Here is an 18937-nt window from a genome sequence, read left to right on the forward strand (position 1 = left end):
AGGGAGGGAACAAGTCAGGTTACCTAAACGGAAGGCACCACGGCTTGCAAAACCTTTCTCCCAAAAACAGCCTCCGAAGAAGCATAAGTATCGAATTTGTAAAATTTGGCAAAAGTATGCAGAGAAGACCAAGTCGCTGCCTTACAGATCTGATCAACAGAAGCCTCGTTCTTGAAGGCCCATGTGGAAGCCACAGCTCTAGTAGAGTGAGCTGTAATTCGTTCAGGAGGCTGCCGTCCGGCAGTCTCATAAGCCAATCGGATGATGCTTTTCAGCCAAAAGGAAAGAGAGGTAGCAGTAGCTTTCTGCCCTCTCCTCTTACCAGAATAAACGACAAACAAGGATGATGTCTGTCTGAAATCCTTTGTTGCTTCTAAATAGAATTTTAAAGCACGGACCACATCTAGGTTGTGTAACAAACATTCCTTGTTCGAAACTGGATTCGGACATAGAGAAGGAACAACTATTTCCTGGTTAATATTCCTTTTGGAAACCACTTTTGGAAGAAAACCAGGCTTGGTACGTAAAACTACCTTATCTATATGGAATACCAGATAGGGAGAAGAACACTGCAAAGCAGATAATTAAATAGCAACCAAAAACAGAACCTTCCAAGATAGTAACTTAATATCTATGGAATGTAAGGGTTCAAACGGAACCCCTTGAAGAACTGAAAGAACTAAGTTTAGACTCCATGGAGTCATAGGTCTGTAGACAGGCTTGATTCTGACTAACGCCTGTACAAACGCCTGTACATCTGGCACGGCTGCCAGACGTTTGTGCAACAAAACAGACAGAGCAGATATCTGTCCTTTTAGAGAACTAGCTGACAAACCTTTATCCAAACCCTCTTGGAGAAAGGAAAGTATCCTAGGAATTTTAATTTTACTCCAAGAGAATCCCTTGGATTCGCACCAACGGATATATTTTTGCCATATCTTATGGTAAATTTTCCTAGTCACAGGTTTTCTGGCTTGAACCAGAGTATCTATAACTGAATCGGAAAACCCACTCTTAGATAGAATCAAGCGTTCAATTTCCAAGCAGTCAGTTGCAGAGAGACTAGATTTGGATGTTCGAATGGACCTTGTACTAGAAGATCCTGTCTCAAAGGTAGCTTCCATGGTGGAGCCGATGACATATTCACCAGGTCTGCATACCAAGTCCTGCGTGGCCATGCAGGAGCTATTAGAATCACCGAGGCCTTCTCCTGTTTGATTCTGGCTACAAGCCTGGGATGGAGAGGGAACGGTGGAAACACATAAGCTAGATTGAACGACCAAGGCGCCACCAATGCATCCACTAGTGTCGCCTTGGGATCCCTGGATCTGGACCCGTAGCGAGGAACCTTGGAGTTCTGACGAGACGCCATCAGATCCATATCTGGAGTGCCCCATAGTTGAGTTAACTGGGCAAAGACCTCCGGGTGGAGTTCCCACTTCCCCGGATGGAAAGTCTGACGACTCAAATAATCCGCCTCCCAGTTGTCTACTCCTGGGATGTGAATTGCAGATAGATGGCAGGAGTGATCCTCCGCCCATTTGATGATCTTGGATACCTCTCTCATCGCCAAGGAACTCTTTGTTCCCCCCTGATGATTGATGTACGCTACAGTCGTCATGTTGTCCAACTGAAATCTTATGAATCTGGCCTTCGCTAGTTGAGGCCAAGCCAGGAGCACATTGAAAATCGCTCTCAGTTCCAAAATGTTTATCGGGAGAAGAGACTCTTCCCGAGACCATAGACCCTGAGCTTTCAGGGAGTCCCAGCCTAAGAGACTGGCGTCGGTCGTGACAATGACCCACTCTGGTCTGCGGAAACTCATTCCCTGAGACAGGTGATCCTGAGTCTACCACCAGCGGAGTGAGTCTCTGGTTACCTGGTCTACTTGAATCTGGGGAGACAAGTCTGCATAATCCCCATTCCACTGTTTGAGCATGCACAGTTGCAATGGTCTTAGATGAATTCGAGCAAAAGGAACCACATCCATTGCTGCAACCATTAATCCTATTACCTCCATGCACTGAGCTATGGAAGGCTGAGGAATAGATTGAAGAACTTGACAAGCGTTTAGAAGCTTTAACTTTCTGACCTCTGTCAGAAAAATCTTCATTTCTATAGAATCTATTATTGTTCCCAGAAAAGGAACCCTTGTGGACGGGGACAGGGAACTCTTTTCTATGTTCACCTTCCACCCGTGAGACCTGAGAAAGGCTAAAACAATGTCTGTATGAGCCCTTGCTTTGGAAAGGGACGACGCTTGGATTAGAATGTCGTCTAGGTAAGGTACTACAGCAATGGCCCTCGGCCTTAGAACCGCTAGAAGGGACCCTAGCACCTTTGTGAAAATTCTGGGAGCAGTGGCTAAACCGAATGGAAGAGACACAAACTGGTAATGTTTGTCCAGAAAGGCGAACCTCAGGAACGGATGATGATCTTTGTGGATAGGAATATGCAGGTACGCATCCTTTAAGTCCACGGTAGTCATATATTGACCCTCCTGGATTGTTGGTAAAATCGTCCGAATGGATTCCATTTTGAATGATGGAACTCTGAGGAATTTGTTTAGAATTTTTAAATCCAGAATTGGCCTGAAAGTTCCCTCTTTTTTGGGAACTACAAACAGGTTTGAGTAAAAACCCAGACCTTGTTCCGCTGTTGGAACTGGGTGTATCACTCCCATCTTTAATAGGTCTCCTACGCAATGTAAGAATGCCTGTCTCTTTATCTGGTCTGAAGATAAGCGAGACATGTGGAGCCTTCCCCTTGGAGGAAGTTCCTTGAACTCTAGAAGATACCCCTGATAGACTATTTCTAGTGCCCAGGGATCCGGAACATCTCTTGCCCAAGCCTGAGCAAAGAGAGAAAGTCTGCCCCCTACTAGATCCGGTCCCGGATCGGGAGCTACCCCTTCATGCTGTCTTGGTAGCAGCAGCAGGTTTCTTGGCCTGTTTACCCTTGTTCCAGCCTTGCAATGGATTCCATGCTGGTTTAGGCGTTACCCTCTTGTCTAGAGGCTGCAGAGTTAGGAGCCGTTCCTGAAATTGCGAAAGGAACGAAAATTAGATTTGTTCTTAGCCTTGAAAGGCCTATCCTGTGGGAGGGCATGGCCCTTTCCCCCAGTGATGTCTGAAATAATCTCCTTCAATTCTGGCCCGAAAAGGGTCTTACCTTTGAAAGGAATATTAAGCAATTTTGTTTTGGACGACACATCCGCCGACCAAGATTTTAGCCAAAGCGCCCTGCGCGCCACTATTGCAAAACCTGAATTTTTCGCCGCTAATTTTGCCAATTGAAAAGCGGCATCCAAAATAAAGGAATTAGCCAACTTTAGTGCGTGAATTCTGTCCATGACTTCATCATATGGAGTCTCCTTTTGGAGCGAATTTTCTAGTTCCTCGAATCAAAAAGACGCCGCCGTGGTGACAGGAATAATGCACGAAATTGGTTGAAGAAGGAAACCTTGCTGAACAAATATCTTTTTAAGCAAACCTTCCAATTTTTTATCCATAGGATCTTTGAAAGCGCAACTGTCCTCAATAGGAATAGTTGTGCACTTGGCTAACGTTGAAACTGCCCCCTCTACCTTAGGGACCATTTGCCATGCGTCCCTTCTGGGGTCGACAATGGGGAACATTTTCTTAAATATAGGAGGGGAACAAAAAGGTACACCTGGCTTCTCCCACTCCTTAGTCACTATGTCCGCCACCCTCTTGGGAATCGGAAAAGCATCAGCGTGCACTGGGACCTCTAAGAATTTGTCCATTTTGCACAACTTCTCTGGAATCACCAAAGAATCACAATCATCAAGAGTAGCTAGCACCTCCTTAAGCAGGGCGCGGAGATGTTCTAGCTTAAATTTAAATGCCACGATATCAGGTTCTGCCTGCTGAGAAATTATTCCTGAATCAGAAATTTCTCCCTCAGACAGACCCTCCCTCACTGCCAACTCAGATTGATGTGAGGGTATAACAGATAATTATCGTCAGCGCCAACTTGCTCATCTTCTGTATTTAAAACTGAGCAATCACGCTTTCTGGGAAATGCTGGCAGTTTGGATAAAAGATTTGCTATAGAATTATCCATTACTGCTGTTAATTGCTGCATAGTAACAAGCATTGGCGCGCTAGATGTACTAGGTATCGCCTGCTCGGGCAAAACTGGTGTTGACACAGAAGGAGAGGATGATGAGCTATCCCCACTACCTTCATTTGAAGAATCATCTTGGGCAACCTTATTAAATGTGACAGTACTGTCCTTACTTTGTTTGGACGCCATGGCACAATTTGCACATACATTTAAAAGGGGGAACCACCTTGGCTTCCATACACATAGAACATATGCTATCTGAAGGTACAGACATGTTAGACAGATTTAGGCAGGCTATTAATGCTATAAAGACGATTTTAAACAAAACCGTTACTGTCTCTTTAAATAATAAAAAGAGCACACTTTATTTCTGAATGTTCGAAAAACTATCAAGGAAATATCCGATCTTTATAAAATTTACACCCCAGTGTCTTAATGCTTTGAAAGTATTGCACATCAAATTTCAAGTCTCTAACCCCTTAAATGAGCAAACCGGAGCTAATAGTTCAATTTACCGGTTTAAAACACACTACAGTCCCTGCCACAGACTTTGCTGCGGCTTTTACCTTCCTTAGGGGTTATTCACCACAGAATATAAACCTTCCTGAGTCAGTTTCTCAGCCACAGGACCCTCTCACATGAAGCTGCATGCACTGCCTTGAGAAGTAACTGCGCAACTGAGGCGCGAAAATGAGGCCTCCTCCCTCTGCATACCAGAGTGAAGGGGCCTTTCTGACTAGATTAGGCGTCTAAACAAGTGCCAGGCGTAATTAAACGTTCCCAAATGTGTTTCAAAGTTCACAAAACACTCCAAATGTCATATAAATATGATATAAACAAATCGATTTAGCCCACAATAGTGTCAACCAGCATAGAGCCCAATTTATAAGCCTTAATTCTGTTACTGAGTCTAAGAAAATGGCTTACCGATCCCATAAGGGAAAAACTGACAGTCTTCTAGCATTACTATGTCTTGTTAGAAAAGAGACTGGTCATACCTGGAGCAGATAAGTCTGCAAACTGTTCCCCCCAACTGAAGTTCTCTGGTTTCAACAGTCCTGCGTGGGAACAGCAATGGATTTTAGTTACTGGTGCTAAAATCATACTCCTCTTTAACAGAACTCTTCATCACTTTCTGTTGTAGAGTAAATAGTACAAACCGGCACTATTTTAAAATAACAAACTCTTGATAGAAGAAATAAAAACTACAACTAACACCACATACTCTTTACCATCCCCGTGGAGATGCTACTTGTTCAGAGCGGCAAAGAGAATGACTGGGGGGCGGAGCCAGAGGGGGGCTATATGGACAGCTTTTGCTGTGTGCTCTCTTTGCCATTTCCTGTAGGGGAAGAGAATATCCCACAAGTAAGGATGAAGCCGTGGACCGGACACACCAATGTAGGAGAAATTTGGTTTAGTGTCCCTTTAAGATGGAAAAGGAATTCATTTCTTCAGACACCGACTTCGCACATCCTCCATTGACAGAGGCAAAGAGAATGACTGGGGATTATGGGTAGGGGAGTGACACTTAACAGCTTTGCTTCTCTTTGCCTCCTCCTGCTGGTCAGGAGTGATATTCCCACTAGTAATTGAATGACGTTGTGGACTCTCCATATCTTAGGAAAGAAATTTTATATTTACACTACGCTGTCCCTTTTAAAGTTACTTCCACACAAAGTTGAGCACCCTGTGCGATCCAATGCCACTACAGATGAGAAGATGGCAGTAATTTGTCAAACCATAATAATGCTATTTTGCTGTACATGCTGTGTCAAACATCCAGGAAGGCTTGTTTATAATAAGAAGCAAACAAGTTTCAGCCTGTAATTGGTCTACTTTTATATTTTTGGGTGTTTGGTCCCCTTTCATTAATACTAAGGTTCATGATATTAGCCAAGAATACTTTGGGGCTCAATAAAGCATTAGGACTATCAACTCCCATTGAATAGTGTGTGCATATGTAATTTGGCTTTCCAAGCACAATGTTTATATAAAGAGGCAATACAATATGTTTAGTAGCTTCCATTCTCAGAACAATGTAAATTTTAGTTAAAGGGACATAATACTCATATGCTAAATCACTTGAAACTGATGCAGTATAACTGTAAAAAGCTGACAGGAAAATAATCATCTGAGCATCTCTATGTAAAAAAGGAAGATATTTTACCTCACAATCTCCTCAGCTCAGCAGAGTAAGTTCTGTGTAAAAAGTTATACTCGGCTGCAGGTAAAAAAATAAATAAAAAAATGAAGAAATGAACAGCAGCATCAGCAGTGCTGAGGTCATGAACTCTTTTACTATGATCTCATGAGATTTGACTTAACTCTCATGAGATTTCATTGTTACACTGAATAGGGAAATATGAGAGTGCACAAGGCTCATCCTTTCAGCTGTCCCGGGACAGACATACTAATATGCTGCTTAGAAATCCTTTACAATGGGATGTGGCTACTGAGGAACTTTTGAGGTAAAAAATATTTATTTTTTACATAGAGATGTTCAGGTGATATTTTCTAGTCAGCTTTTTACAGCTATGCTGTATCACTTTCAAGTGTTTAAACATTAACATTTGGGTACAATGGCCTTTAAAGGGTAATGTAATTAACGTGTTCCTAATGATCCATTGTACCTGCTGAAGTGTATTAAATTGTTTACAAGTATCACCTTTACTTTTATTTTGTTATTTGAAATATCTAATTTTGTCTGTTGTATCACCACTTACACTAAATATTTAAAGGGACACTCAAGTCAAAATAAACTTTTATGATTCAATATTAGCATGCAGTTTTAAGACACTTTTCAATTTACTTCCATTATCACTTTTTGCAGTCTTTTTATATGCTCACTTTCTGGGAAATAAGATCCTACCGAGCATGTGCACAAGCTCACAGGTTATATGTATACCAGTTTGTGATTGGCTTATGTCTGCCACATGGTACAGGAGGCCGGAAAATGGGAGGAAAAAACCCAAAAACTTCTGCTTATTTGAAATTCAGAGTAGGTGTTAAATCGTTGTCTTTTTATTATGCACTTGTTAATTATGCAATTCTACTGCAGTGAGAGGTCCGAGGCTAGGTAAACAAGAAGGTTCAGAAGGAATTACACTCCCAGTGGGTGTGGGACAGAGATAATAAAATGTTAATTGTCCACAAGTATTGGTCTTGCATGTAAAGAAAGATAAGAAGGATTTTGTGTAAATATAGAGATACGCTTGTGAGGTCTGCTCTCTCTGGAAGATTAGCCCATGTCATTAGGTTGTGGTTTCAATTGGCAGAGACAGCCATTTCATATACAAAAATATACATTTTAAACTCTGCAGATGATATAACTTGTTACTGTATACACATTGGGAAAACAGTTTTACAGTATACTGTCCTTATGATAGAATTAAAAGTTAAAGGGACAGTCTAGTCCAAAACAAACTTTTATTATTCAGATAGGCATGTCATTTAAAACAATTTTCAAATTTACATCTATCACCAATTTTGCTTTGTTCTCTTGGTATTCTTAGTTGAAAGCTAAACCTAGGAGGTTCATATGCTAATTTCTAAGCCCTTGAAGGCCGCCTCTTATCTCAGGGCATTTTGACAGTTTTCATATAGATAACATTGTGCTCACGCACGTGGAGTTCCTAGGAGCCAGCACTGATTGACTAAAATGCAAGTCTGTCAAAAGGACTGAAATAAGGGGCAGTTTGCAGAGGCTTAGATACAAGGTAATCACAGAGGTAAAAACAAAATTTATGCTTACCTGATAAATTCCTTTCTCCTGTAGTGTGGTCAGTCCACGGGTCATCATTACTTCTGGGATATTAACTCCTCCCCAACAGGAAGTGCAAGAGGATTCACCCAGCAGAGCTGCTATATAGCTCCTCCCCTCTACGTCACCTCCAGTCATTCGACCAAGGACCAACGAGAAAGGAGAAGCCAAAGGGTGTAGTGGTGACTGGAGTATAATTCAAAATTTTTTTTACCTGCCATAAAAAACAGGGCGGGCCGTGGACTGACCACACTACAGGAGAAAGGAATTTATCAGGTAAGCATAAATTATGTTTTCTCCTGTTAAGTGTGGTCAGTCCACGGGTCATCATTACTTCTGGGATACCAATACCAAAGCTAAAGTACACAGATGACGGGAGGGACAGGCAGGCTCTTTATACGGAAGGAACCACTGCCTGAAGAACCTTTCTCCCAAAAACAGCCTCCGAAGAAGCAAAAGTGTCAAATTTGTAAAATTTGGAAAAAGTATGAAGAGAAGACCAAGTTGCAGCCTTGCAAATCTGTTCAACAGAAGCCTCATTCTTAAAGGCCCAAGAGGAAGCCACAGCTCTAGTAGAATGTGCTGTAATTCTTTCAGGAGGCTGCTGTCCAGCAGTCTCATAGGCTAACCGAATTATGCTACGAAGCCAAAAAGAGAGAGAGGTAGCCGAAGCTTTTTGACCTCTCCTCTGACCAGAATAAACGACAAACAGGGAAGACGTTTGTCGGAAATCCTTAGTTGCCTGTAGATAAAATTTCAGGGCACGGACTACATCTAGATTGTGTAGCAGACGTTCCTTCTTCGAAGAAGGATTAGGACACAAAGATGGAACCACAATCTCTTGATTGATATTCCTGTTAGTGACCACCTTAGGTAGGAACCCAGGTTTAGTATGCAGAACTACCTTGTCTGAATGAAAAATCAGATAAGGAGAATCACAATGTAAGGCGGATAACTCAGAGACTCTTCGAGCCGAGGAAATCGCCATTAAAAATAGAACTTTCCAAGATAACAGCTTGATATCAATGGAATGAAGGGGTTCAAACGGAACACCCTGTAAAACATTAAGAACTAAGTTCAAACTCCAAGGTGGAGCAACAGTTTTAAACACAGGCTTGATCCTAGCTAAAGCCTGACAAAAAGCTTGAACGTCCGGAACTTCTGACAGACGTTTGTGTAAAAGAATGGACAGAGCTGAAATCTGTCCCTTTAAGGAACTAGTGGATAAACCCTTTTCTAAACCTTCTTGTAGAAAAGACAATATCCTCGGAATCCTAACCTTACTCCATGAGTAACTCTTGGATTCGCACCAATATAAGTATTTGCGCCATATCTTATGATAAATCTTTCTGGTAACAGGCTTCCTAGCCTGTATTAAGGTATCAATAACTGACTCAGAAAAACCACGTTTTGATAAAATCAAGCGTTCAATTTCCAAGCAGTCAGCTTCAGAGAAATTAGATTTTGATGTTTGAAGGGACCCTGGATCAGAAGGTCCTGTTTCAGAGGTAGAGACCAAGGTGGACAGGATGACATGTCCACTAGATCTGCATACCAAGTCCTGCGTGGCCATGCAGGCGTTATTAGAATCACTGATGCTCTCTCCTGTTTGATTCTGGCAATCAATCGAGGAAGCATCGGGAAGGGTGGAAACACATAAGCCATCCCGAAGGTCCAAGGTGCTGTCAAAGCATCTATCAGAACCGCTCCCGGATCCCTGGATCTGGACCCGTAACGAGGAAGCTTGGCATTCTGTCGAGACGCCATGAGATCTATCTCTGGTTTGCCCCAACGTCGAAGTATTTGGGCAAAGACCTCCGGATGAAGTTCCCACTCCCCCGGATGAAAAGTCTGACGACTTAAGAAATCCGCCTCCCAGTTCTCCACTCCCGGGATGTGGATTGCTGACAGGTTGCAAGAGTGAGACTCTGCCCAGCGAATTATCTTTGATACTTCCATCATTGCTAGGGAGCTTCTTGTCCCTCCCTGATGGTTGATGTAAGCTACAGTCGTGATGTTGTCCGACTGAAACCTGATGAACCCCCGAGTTGTTAACTGGGGCCAAGCCAGAAGGGCATTGAGAACTGCTCTCAATTCCAGAATGTTTATTGGTAGGAGACTCTCCTCCTGATTCCATAGTCCCTGAGCCTTCAGAGAATTCCAGACAGCGCCCCAACCTAGTAGGCTGGCGTCTGTTGTTACAATTGTCCAGTCCGGCCTGCTGAATGGCATCCCCCTGGACAGATGTGGCCGAGAAAGCCACCATAGAAGAGAATTTCTGGTCTCTTGATCCAGATTCAGAGTAGGGGACAAGTCTGAGTAATCCCCATTCCACTGACTTAGCATGCACAATTGCAGCGGTCTGAGATGTAGGCGTGCAAAGGGTACTATGTCCATTGCCGCTACCATTAAGCCGATCACCTCCATGCATTGAGCTACTGACGGGTGTTGAATGGAATGAAGGACACGGCATGCATTTTGAAGCTTTGTTAACCTGTCTTCTGTCAGGTAAATCTTCATTTCTACAGAATCTATCAGAGTCCCCAAGAAGGGAACTCTTGTGAGTGGAAAGAGAGAACTCTTCTTTTCGTTCACCTTCCATCCATGCGACCTTAGAAATGCCAGTACTAACTCTGTATGAGACTTGGCAGTTTGAAAGCTTGAAGCTTGTATCAGAATGTCGTCTAGGTACGGAGCTACCGAAATTCCTCGCGGTCTTAGTACCGCCAGAAGAGCACCCAGAACCTTTGTGAAGATTCTTGGAGCCGTAGCCAATCCGAATGGAAGAGCTACAAACTGGTAATGCCTGTCTAGAAAGGCAAACCTTAGATACCGGTAATGATCTTTGTGAATCGGTATGTGAAGGTAAGCATCCTTTAAATCCACTGTGGTCATGTACTGACCCTTTTGGATCATGGGTAAAATTGTCCGAATAGTTTCCATTTTGAACGATGGAACTCTTAGGAATTTGTTTAGGATTGGCCTGAAAGTTCCCTCTTTTTTGGGAACCACAAACAGATTTGAGTAAAACCCTTGTCCTTGTTCCGACCGCGGAACCGGATGGATCACTCCCATTAATAAAAGATCTTGTACGCAGCGTAGAAACGCCTCTTTCTTTATTTGGTTTGTTGACAACCTTGACAGATGAAATCTCCCTCTTGGGGGAGAGGATTTGAAGTCCAGAAGGTATCCCTGAGATATGATCTCTAACGCCCAGGGATCCTGGACATCTCTTGCCCAATCCTGGGCGAAGAGAGAAAGTCTGCCCCCCACTAGATCCGTTCCCGGATAGGGGGCCCTCACTTCATGCTGTCTTAGGGGCAGCAGCAGGTTTCCTGGCCTGCTTGCCCTTGTTCCAGGACTGGTTAGGTCTCCAGCCTTGTCTGTAGCGAGCAACAGCTCCTTCCTGTTTTGGTGCAGAGGAAGTTGATGCTGCTCCTGCTTTGAAATTACGAAAGGAACGAAAATTAGACTGTCTAGCCTTAGGTTTGGCTCTGTCTTGAGGCAGGGCATGGCCTTTACCCCCTGTAATGTCAGCGATAATTTCTTTCAACTCGGGCCCGAATAAGGTCTGCCCTTTGAAAGGAATATTAAGCAATTTAGATTTAGAAGTAACATCAGCTGACCAGGATTTTAGCCACAGTGCTCTGCGCGCCTGAATGGCGAATCCGGAATTCTTAGCCGTAAGTTTAGTTAAATGTACTACGGCATCCGAAATAAATGAGTTAGCTAACTTAAGGGCTTTAAGCTTGTGTGTAATCTCATCTAATGGAGCTGTGTCAAGGGTCTCTTCCAGAGACTCAAACCAAAATGCTGCTGCAGCCGTGACAGGCGCAATGCATGCAAGAGGTTGCAATATAAAACCTTGTTGAACAAACATTTTCTTAAGGTAACCCTCTAACTTTTTATCCATTGGATCTGAAAAGGCACAGCTATCCTCCACCGGGATAGTGGTACGCTTAGCTAAAGTAGAAACTGCTCCCTCCACCTTAGGGACCGTTTGCCATAAGTCCCGTGTGGTGGCGTCTATTGGAAACATCTTTCTAAATATTGGAGGGGGTGAGAACGGCACACCGGGTCTATCCCACTCCTTAGTAACAATTTCAGTAAGTCTCTTAGGTATAGGAAAAACGTCAGTACTCGACGGTACCGCAAAATATTTATCCAACCTACACAATTTCTCTGGTATTGCAACTGTGTTACAATCATTCAGAGCCGCTAACACCTCCCCTAGTAATACACGGAGGTTTTCCAGCTTAAATTTAAAATTTGAAATATCTGAATCCAGTCTGTTTGGATCAGAACCGTCACCCGCAGAATGAAGCTCTCCGTCCTCATGTTCTGCAAATTGTGACGCAGTATCTGACATGGCCCTAATATTATCAGCGCACTCTGTTCTCACCCCAGAGTGATCACGCTTACCTCTTAGTTCTGGTAATTTAGCCAAAACTTCAGTCATAACAGTAGCCATATCCTGTAATGTGATTTGTAATGGCCGCCCAGATGTACTCGGCGCTACAATATCACGCACCTCCCGAGTGGGAGATGCAGGTACTGACACGTGAGGCGAGTTAGTCGGCATAACTCTCCCCTCGTTGTTTGGTGAAACATGTTCAATTTGTACAGATTGACTTTTATTTAAAGTAGCATCAATGCAGTTAGTACATAAATTTCTATTGGGCTCCACTTTGGCTTTAGCACATATAGCACAGATATCTTCCTCTGAATCAGACAGGTTTAACACACTAGCAAATAAACTAGCAACTTGGAAATACTTTTCAAGTAATTTACTATAATATGCAAACGTACTGTGCCTATAAGAAGCACAGAAAAAGTTATGACAGTTGAAAATTGATAAACTGAAAAGTTATAGCATCAAATCTTTGTAAAAAAAAAAACACACTTTTAGCAAAGGATTGCTCCCATTAGCAAAGGATAATTAACCCTGATAGCAGAAAAAAAATACAGAAATAAACGTTTTTTATCACAGTCAACTACAATCTCACAGCTCTGCTGTGAGTGATTACCTCCCTCAAAACAAGTTTTGAAGACCCCTGAGTTCTGTAGAGATGAACCGGATCATGCAGGGAAGACAAACTTCTGACTGAATTTTTGATGCGTAGCAAAAGCGCCAAAAAGGCCCCTCCCCCTCATACACAACAGTGAGAGAGATCAGTAAACTGTCATAAATTAAATAAAAACGACTGCCAAGTGGAAAAAATAGTGCCCAAAACATTTTTTCACCCAGTACCTCAGAAAATTAAACGATTTTACATGCCAGCAAAAAACGTTTAACATAAATAAATTAAGTGTTATTAAAAAGCCTGTTGCTAGTCCCTGCAAATTAGGCTAAAGTCTTATGCATACAGTATAATTCCAGTGAAGTGCCATTCCCCAGAATACTGAAGTGTAAAATATACATACATGACAGCCTGATACCAGTTGCTGCTACTGCATTTTAAGGCTGAGTTTACATTATATCGGTATGGCAGAATTTTCTCATCAATTCCATTGTCAGAAAATAATAAGCTGCTACATACCTCTTGCAGATTAATCTGCCCGCTGTCCCCTGATCTGAAGTTTACCTCTCCTCAGATGGCCGAGAAACAGCAATATGATCTTAACTACGCCGGCTAAAATCATAGAAAAAAACTCAGGTAGACTCTTCTTCAAATTCTACCAGAGAAGGAATAACACACTCCGGTGCTATTATAAAATAACAAACTTTTGATTGAAGGTATAAAACTAAGTATAATCACCACAGTCCTCTCACACATCCTATCTATTCGTTGGGTGCAAGAGAATGACTGGAGGTGACGTAGAGGGGAGGAGCTATATAGCAGCTCTGCTGGGTGAATCCTCTTGCACTTCCTGTTGGGGAGGAGTTAATATCCCAGAAGTAATGATGACCCGTGGACTGACCACACTTAACAGGAGAAAAGTGTATTAATATAACTGTGTTGGTTATGCAAAACTGGGGTATGGGTAATAAAGGGATTATCTATCTTTTAAAACAATAAATATTGTGGTGTAGACTGTTAAGTTTTATTAACACTATACATTAACAGAAGTAGTGTAAACAAAATGAATAAACTTTGAGAGCCTGCTTTATTAGAATAGTATCTCTCTCTCTCTACACACACACACACACACACTATTCTAATCTGTACTTTCAAAGACCATAAATTTAAAAAGTAGTAAAAAAATGTATATGAAAAATTGGAATACTAGAGAACTTTAAAGAGTTTGGCTATATGATCATTTAAGGGTGCTGAGAAAATTCTATGTGGAGGGAAGTTTGTAGACTATGCAGAATCTAATGTGGGGAGGATGCTGGAGTACTGTACAAAATAGTACCAGAGAACATGTAAGATAAGGGAAATACTATACTACCTGAAGTTGTGTTTGTAAATATTTTAGTCGATGACAATAAAAGTTTTGGATTTTACCCTAACCGAGTTGTGCAGCCTGCATTGCTTCCTATTTCTCTTTTGGAATGGTTTGCTATTTACCAGCGTACGGGAAACGCTGTTTGGAAGCATATGCACCTTTTGATTTTTTTCTGTACAGCAGCAGCCTGCATAGCAGGTAATCACTACGCTGCCAAGCCGGTGTGTCCAGCGTGTGTCAGACATTATATACTATTATACCGGTGTGGGTTTCAAACTGAAGATAACCTGTCGACTAAAGTTGCATATGAATCCTGTAGTCTCCTGATATACACTGAGAGAATTAACTTTCCACCTGTGTAATGCAAGTTACTTAACTTGGTTTTTGGTTGCTGGTCTTATACAAAGAACGTTATAAAATTGATTATACAAGCATTCCATCATATTGCACCAAATTGGATTTCTTTAATACACAGGATTGGAAGTACACACAGAATGAGATTTACAGAAAAAATAGAAAAACCTTTTAAGCCATACGAGTTTTTGTGAGTGCTGGCTAGAGTATTGTGTATGAGTGCTGGCATTTTTCTATATGCAAAGTATACTGACCTGTAGGTTGCGTGTGATAAGCTGGAATTTTCCCTCAGGAGTCTGACTGTCACCCATGTCGCCTTGGGATGTGGACACTGAACAGATTACAGGAACGCAGAGAACAGGATCCTATGAAGAAAAAAAAAATGCATTACTGGTTGAGTTATGTAGCTTCTCCACTAACAGTCTGTATCCTATTACACAGCTCAACCAATAATGGAGACTAGTAACAACAGTTGTAGACAATATGAACATAGGCAATATCCCTTATATAGCCAGTAAACTGTAACATGTGTTTACATTCTCCTACTGTATAACTACTACTGTAAAGCATTGTATATGTACTACAAATAACTTGCTTACAAAATCAACTCCAAAAAGGTGTAAACACAATGCGGTTAGAATTAGTATCCCAGACCCAGCAATTATGTCAACAGAGACAAAATCTACTATAGGTTTATTACACTAGATCTAACAAGCAAAAGCTGGTATTAACAATTATTTGAAGGTGGGCTAACCAGTCATACCCCCCCTTAACAATAAATTGGAGGAAAAGTGATGTAATTTGATAGATATCTGTTAGAACAGGCATGATCTGTCAGTTGATTTGTTAGATCTAACATAATTACAGATATATTAGGTATTAAATTAGGGGGGCTAGCCCCTCAAATCAGAATTACAAATAAAAAAATAATTCAGGCTGATAGACCGAAATTAGATCAGTTTAGATCATATCATGGGAGCTTCTAGGTATTCAATATGGGGTGATAGCTCCCCCAGATAAAAAATATTTGTTAGTTCAGGTATAATCAGGGGGAGGCTAACTCATCGTCAGCCCTCTTAAATTGGACAAAAAGAATTGTCAGTTGATTTGTTAGATCTAACATAAATACAAAGATATTAGGTATTAACTTGGAGGGGGAGCTAGCCCCCCCATAATCAAAATTTAAGACAAAAAATAAAAATAAAAAACCCCAAAATTTATGCTTACCTGATAAATTTGATTCTCTTGTGGTGTATCCAGTCCACGGATTCATCCATTACTTGTGGGATATTCTCCTTCCCAACAGGAAGCTGCAAGAGGATCACCCACAGCAGAGCTGTCTATATAGCTCCTCCCCTAACTGCCACCTCCAGTCATTCGACCGAAGACAAGCAAGAGAAAGGAGAAACTATAGGGTGCAGTGGTAACTGTAGTTTAAAAATAAAAAAACACCTGCCTTAAAATGACAGGGCGGGCCGAGAACTGGATACACCACAAGAGAAATAAATTTATCAGGTAAGCATAAATTTTGTTTTCTCTTGTAAGGTGTATCCAGTCCACGGATTCATCCATTACTTGTGGGATACCAATACCAAAGCTATAGGACACTAATGAAGGGAGGGACAAGGCAGGCGCTTAAACTGAAGGCACCACTGCCTGTAAGACCTTTCTCCCAAAAATAGCCTCCGAAGAAGCAAAAGTATAAAATTTGTAGAATTTAGAAAAAGTATGAAGCGAAGACCAAGTCGCCGCCTTACAAATCTGTTCAACAGAAGCCTCATTTTTAAAAGCCCATGTGGAAGCCACCGCTCTAGTGGAATGAGCTGTAATTCTTTCAGGAGGCTGCTGGCCAGCAGTCTCATAAGCTAAGCGGATTATACTTCTTAACCAAAAAGAAAGAGAAGTTGCTGAAGCCTTTTGGCCTTTCCTCTGTCCAGAGTAGACAACAAACAATGCAGATGTTTGCCGAAAATCTTTAGTAGCTTGTAAATAAAACTTTAAAGCACGAACCACGTCAAGATTGTGTAAAAGACGTTCTTTCTTTGAAGAAGGATTAGGACACAGTGACGGAACAACAATCTCCTGATTGATATTCTTATTAGATACCACCTTAGGAAGAAACCCAGGTTTGGTACGCAAAACTACCTTATCTGCATGGAAGATCAGATAAGGGGAATCACAATGCAAGGCAAGCCGAAGAGATAGCTACCAGAAACAGAACTTTCCAAGATAAAAGCTTGATATCTATGGAATGCAGAGGTTCAAACGGAACCCCTTGAAGAACTTTAAGAACTAAATTTAAACTCCAAGGCGGAGCAACAGGTTTAAACACAGGCTTGATTCTAACTAAAGCCTGACAAAACGCCTGAACGTCTGGAACATCCGCCAGACGCTTGTGCAAAAGAATAGACAGAGCAGAAATCTGTCCCTTTAAGGAACTAGCTGACAATCCCTTCTCCAATCCTTCTTGTAGAAAAAGATAATATCCTGGGAATCCTGACTTTACTCCATGAGTAACCCTTGGATTCACAGCAATGAAGATATTTACACCATATCTTATGATAGATTTTCCTGGTGACAGGCTTTCGAGCCTGAATTAAGGTATCAATGACCGACTCGGAGAAACCACGTTTTGATAAAATCAAGTGTTGAATCTCCAAGCAGTCAGACGCAGAGAAATTAGATTTGGATGGTTGAAAGGACCCTGAAGTAGAAGGTCCTGCCTCAGCGGTAGAGTCCATGGTGGAAGGGATGACATGTCCACCAGATCTGCATACCAAGTCCTGCGTGGCCTGCGTCCTGCTTGATCTTGGCAATCAGACGAGGGAGCAGAGGAAACGGTGGAAACACATAAGCCAGGTTGAAAGACCAAGGCGCTGCTAGAGCATCTATCAGCGCTGCCTTGGGATCCCTGGACCTGGATCCGTAACAAGGAAGCTTGGCGTTCTGACGAGACGCCATGAGATCCAGTTCTGGTTTGCCCCAAAGTTGAATCAACTGTGCAAACACCTCCGGATGGGGTTCCTACTTCCCCGGATGAAAAGTCTGTCGACTTAGAAAATCCGCCTCCCAGTTCTCTACTCCTGGGATATGGATAGCTGATAGATGGCAAGAGTGAACCTCTGCCCATAGAATTATTTTTGAAACCTCCAACATTGCTAGGGAACTCCTTGTTCCCCCTTGATGGTTCATGTAGGCTACAGTCGTGATATTGTCCGACTGAAATCTGATGAACCTGACCGCAGCTAGCTGAGGCCAAGCCTGAAGAGCATTGAATATCGCTCTTAGTTCCAGAATGTTTATCGGAAGGAGTGTCTCCTCCTGAGTCCACAAGCCCTGAGCTTTCAGGGAGATCCAGACTGCACCCCAGCCCAGAAGGCTGGCATCTGTCGTTACTATTGTCCAATCTGGCCTGCGGAAGGTCATACCCTTGGACAGATGGAGCCGAGATAGCCACCAGAGAAGAGAATCCCTGGTCTCTTGATCCAGATTTAGTAGAGGGGACAAATCTGTGTAATCCCCATTCCACTGACTGAGCATGCAGAGTTGCAGCGGTTTGAGATGTAGGCGGGCAAACGGCACTATGTCCATTGCCGCTACCATTAAGCCGATAACTTCCATACACTGAGCCACTGAAGGGCGAGAAGTAGAATAAAGAACACGGCAGGAATTTAGAAGTTTTGACAACCTAGCCTCTGTCAGGTAAATCTTCATTTCTACAGAATCTATCAGAGTTCCTAGGAAGGAAACTCTTTTGAGAAGGGATAGAGAACTCTTTTCTTCGTTCACTTTCCACCCATGCGACCTCAGGAATGCCAGAACAATGTCTGTATGGGACCTGGCAATTTGAAAATTCGACGCCTGTATTAGAATGTCGTCTAGGTAAGGGGCTACTGCTATACCCCGTGGCCTTAGGACCGCTAGGAATGACCCCAGAACCTTCGTAAAGATTCCGTAGCTAACCCAAAGGGAAGAGCCACAAACTGGTAATGCCTGTCTAGGAAGGCGAACCTGAGAAACCGATGATCTCTGTGTATCGGAATGTGCAGATAAGCATCCTTTAAGTCCACGGTAGTCATATATTGACCCTCCTGGATCATAGGTAGGATGGTTCGAATAGTCTCCATCTTGAAGGATGAGACCCTGAGGAATTTGTTTAGGATCTAAGATTGGTCTGAAGGTTCCCTCTTTCTTGGGAACCACAAACAGATTTGAATAGAAGCCTTGCCCCTGTTCCTCTTTTGGAACTGGGTGGATCACTCCAATAACTAGGAGGTCTTGACTACAATGTAAGAATGCCTCTCTCTTTATCTGGTTTGCAGATAATTGTGAGAGATGAAA

General features: G+C 42.4%; 1 protein-coding gene across 2 annotated transcripts in view; it reads right to left on the reverse strand.

Moving 5' to 3' along the window:
* Nucleotides 1-18937, reverse strand: part of YARS1 (tyrosyl-tRNA synthetase 1) — a 203561-nt gene that overhangs the window by 139876 nt on the left and 44748 nt on the right. For both annotated transcript variants that reach the window (XM_053707270.1, XM_053707269.1), the window contains exon 2: nt 14851-14961. In XM_053707270.1, coding sequence (XP_053563245.1) covers nt 14851-14907 — 57 coding nt within the window. In that variant the 5' untranslated portion in view covers nt 14908-14961. The remainder of the gene's footprint in view (nt 1-14850; nt 14962-18937) is intronic.

The sequence above is a fragment of the Bombina bombina genome, chromosome 3 (genome assembly GCF_027579735.1).
Source record: "Bombina bombina isolate aBomBom1 chromosome 3, aBomBom1.pri, whole genome shotgun sequence".
NCBI lineage: Eukaryota > Metazoa > Chordata > Amphibia > Anura > Bombinatoridae > Bombina > Bombina bombina.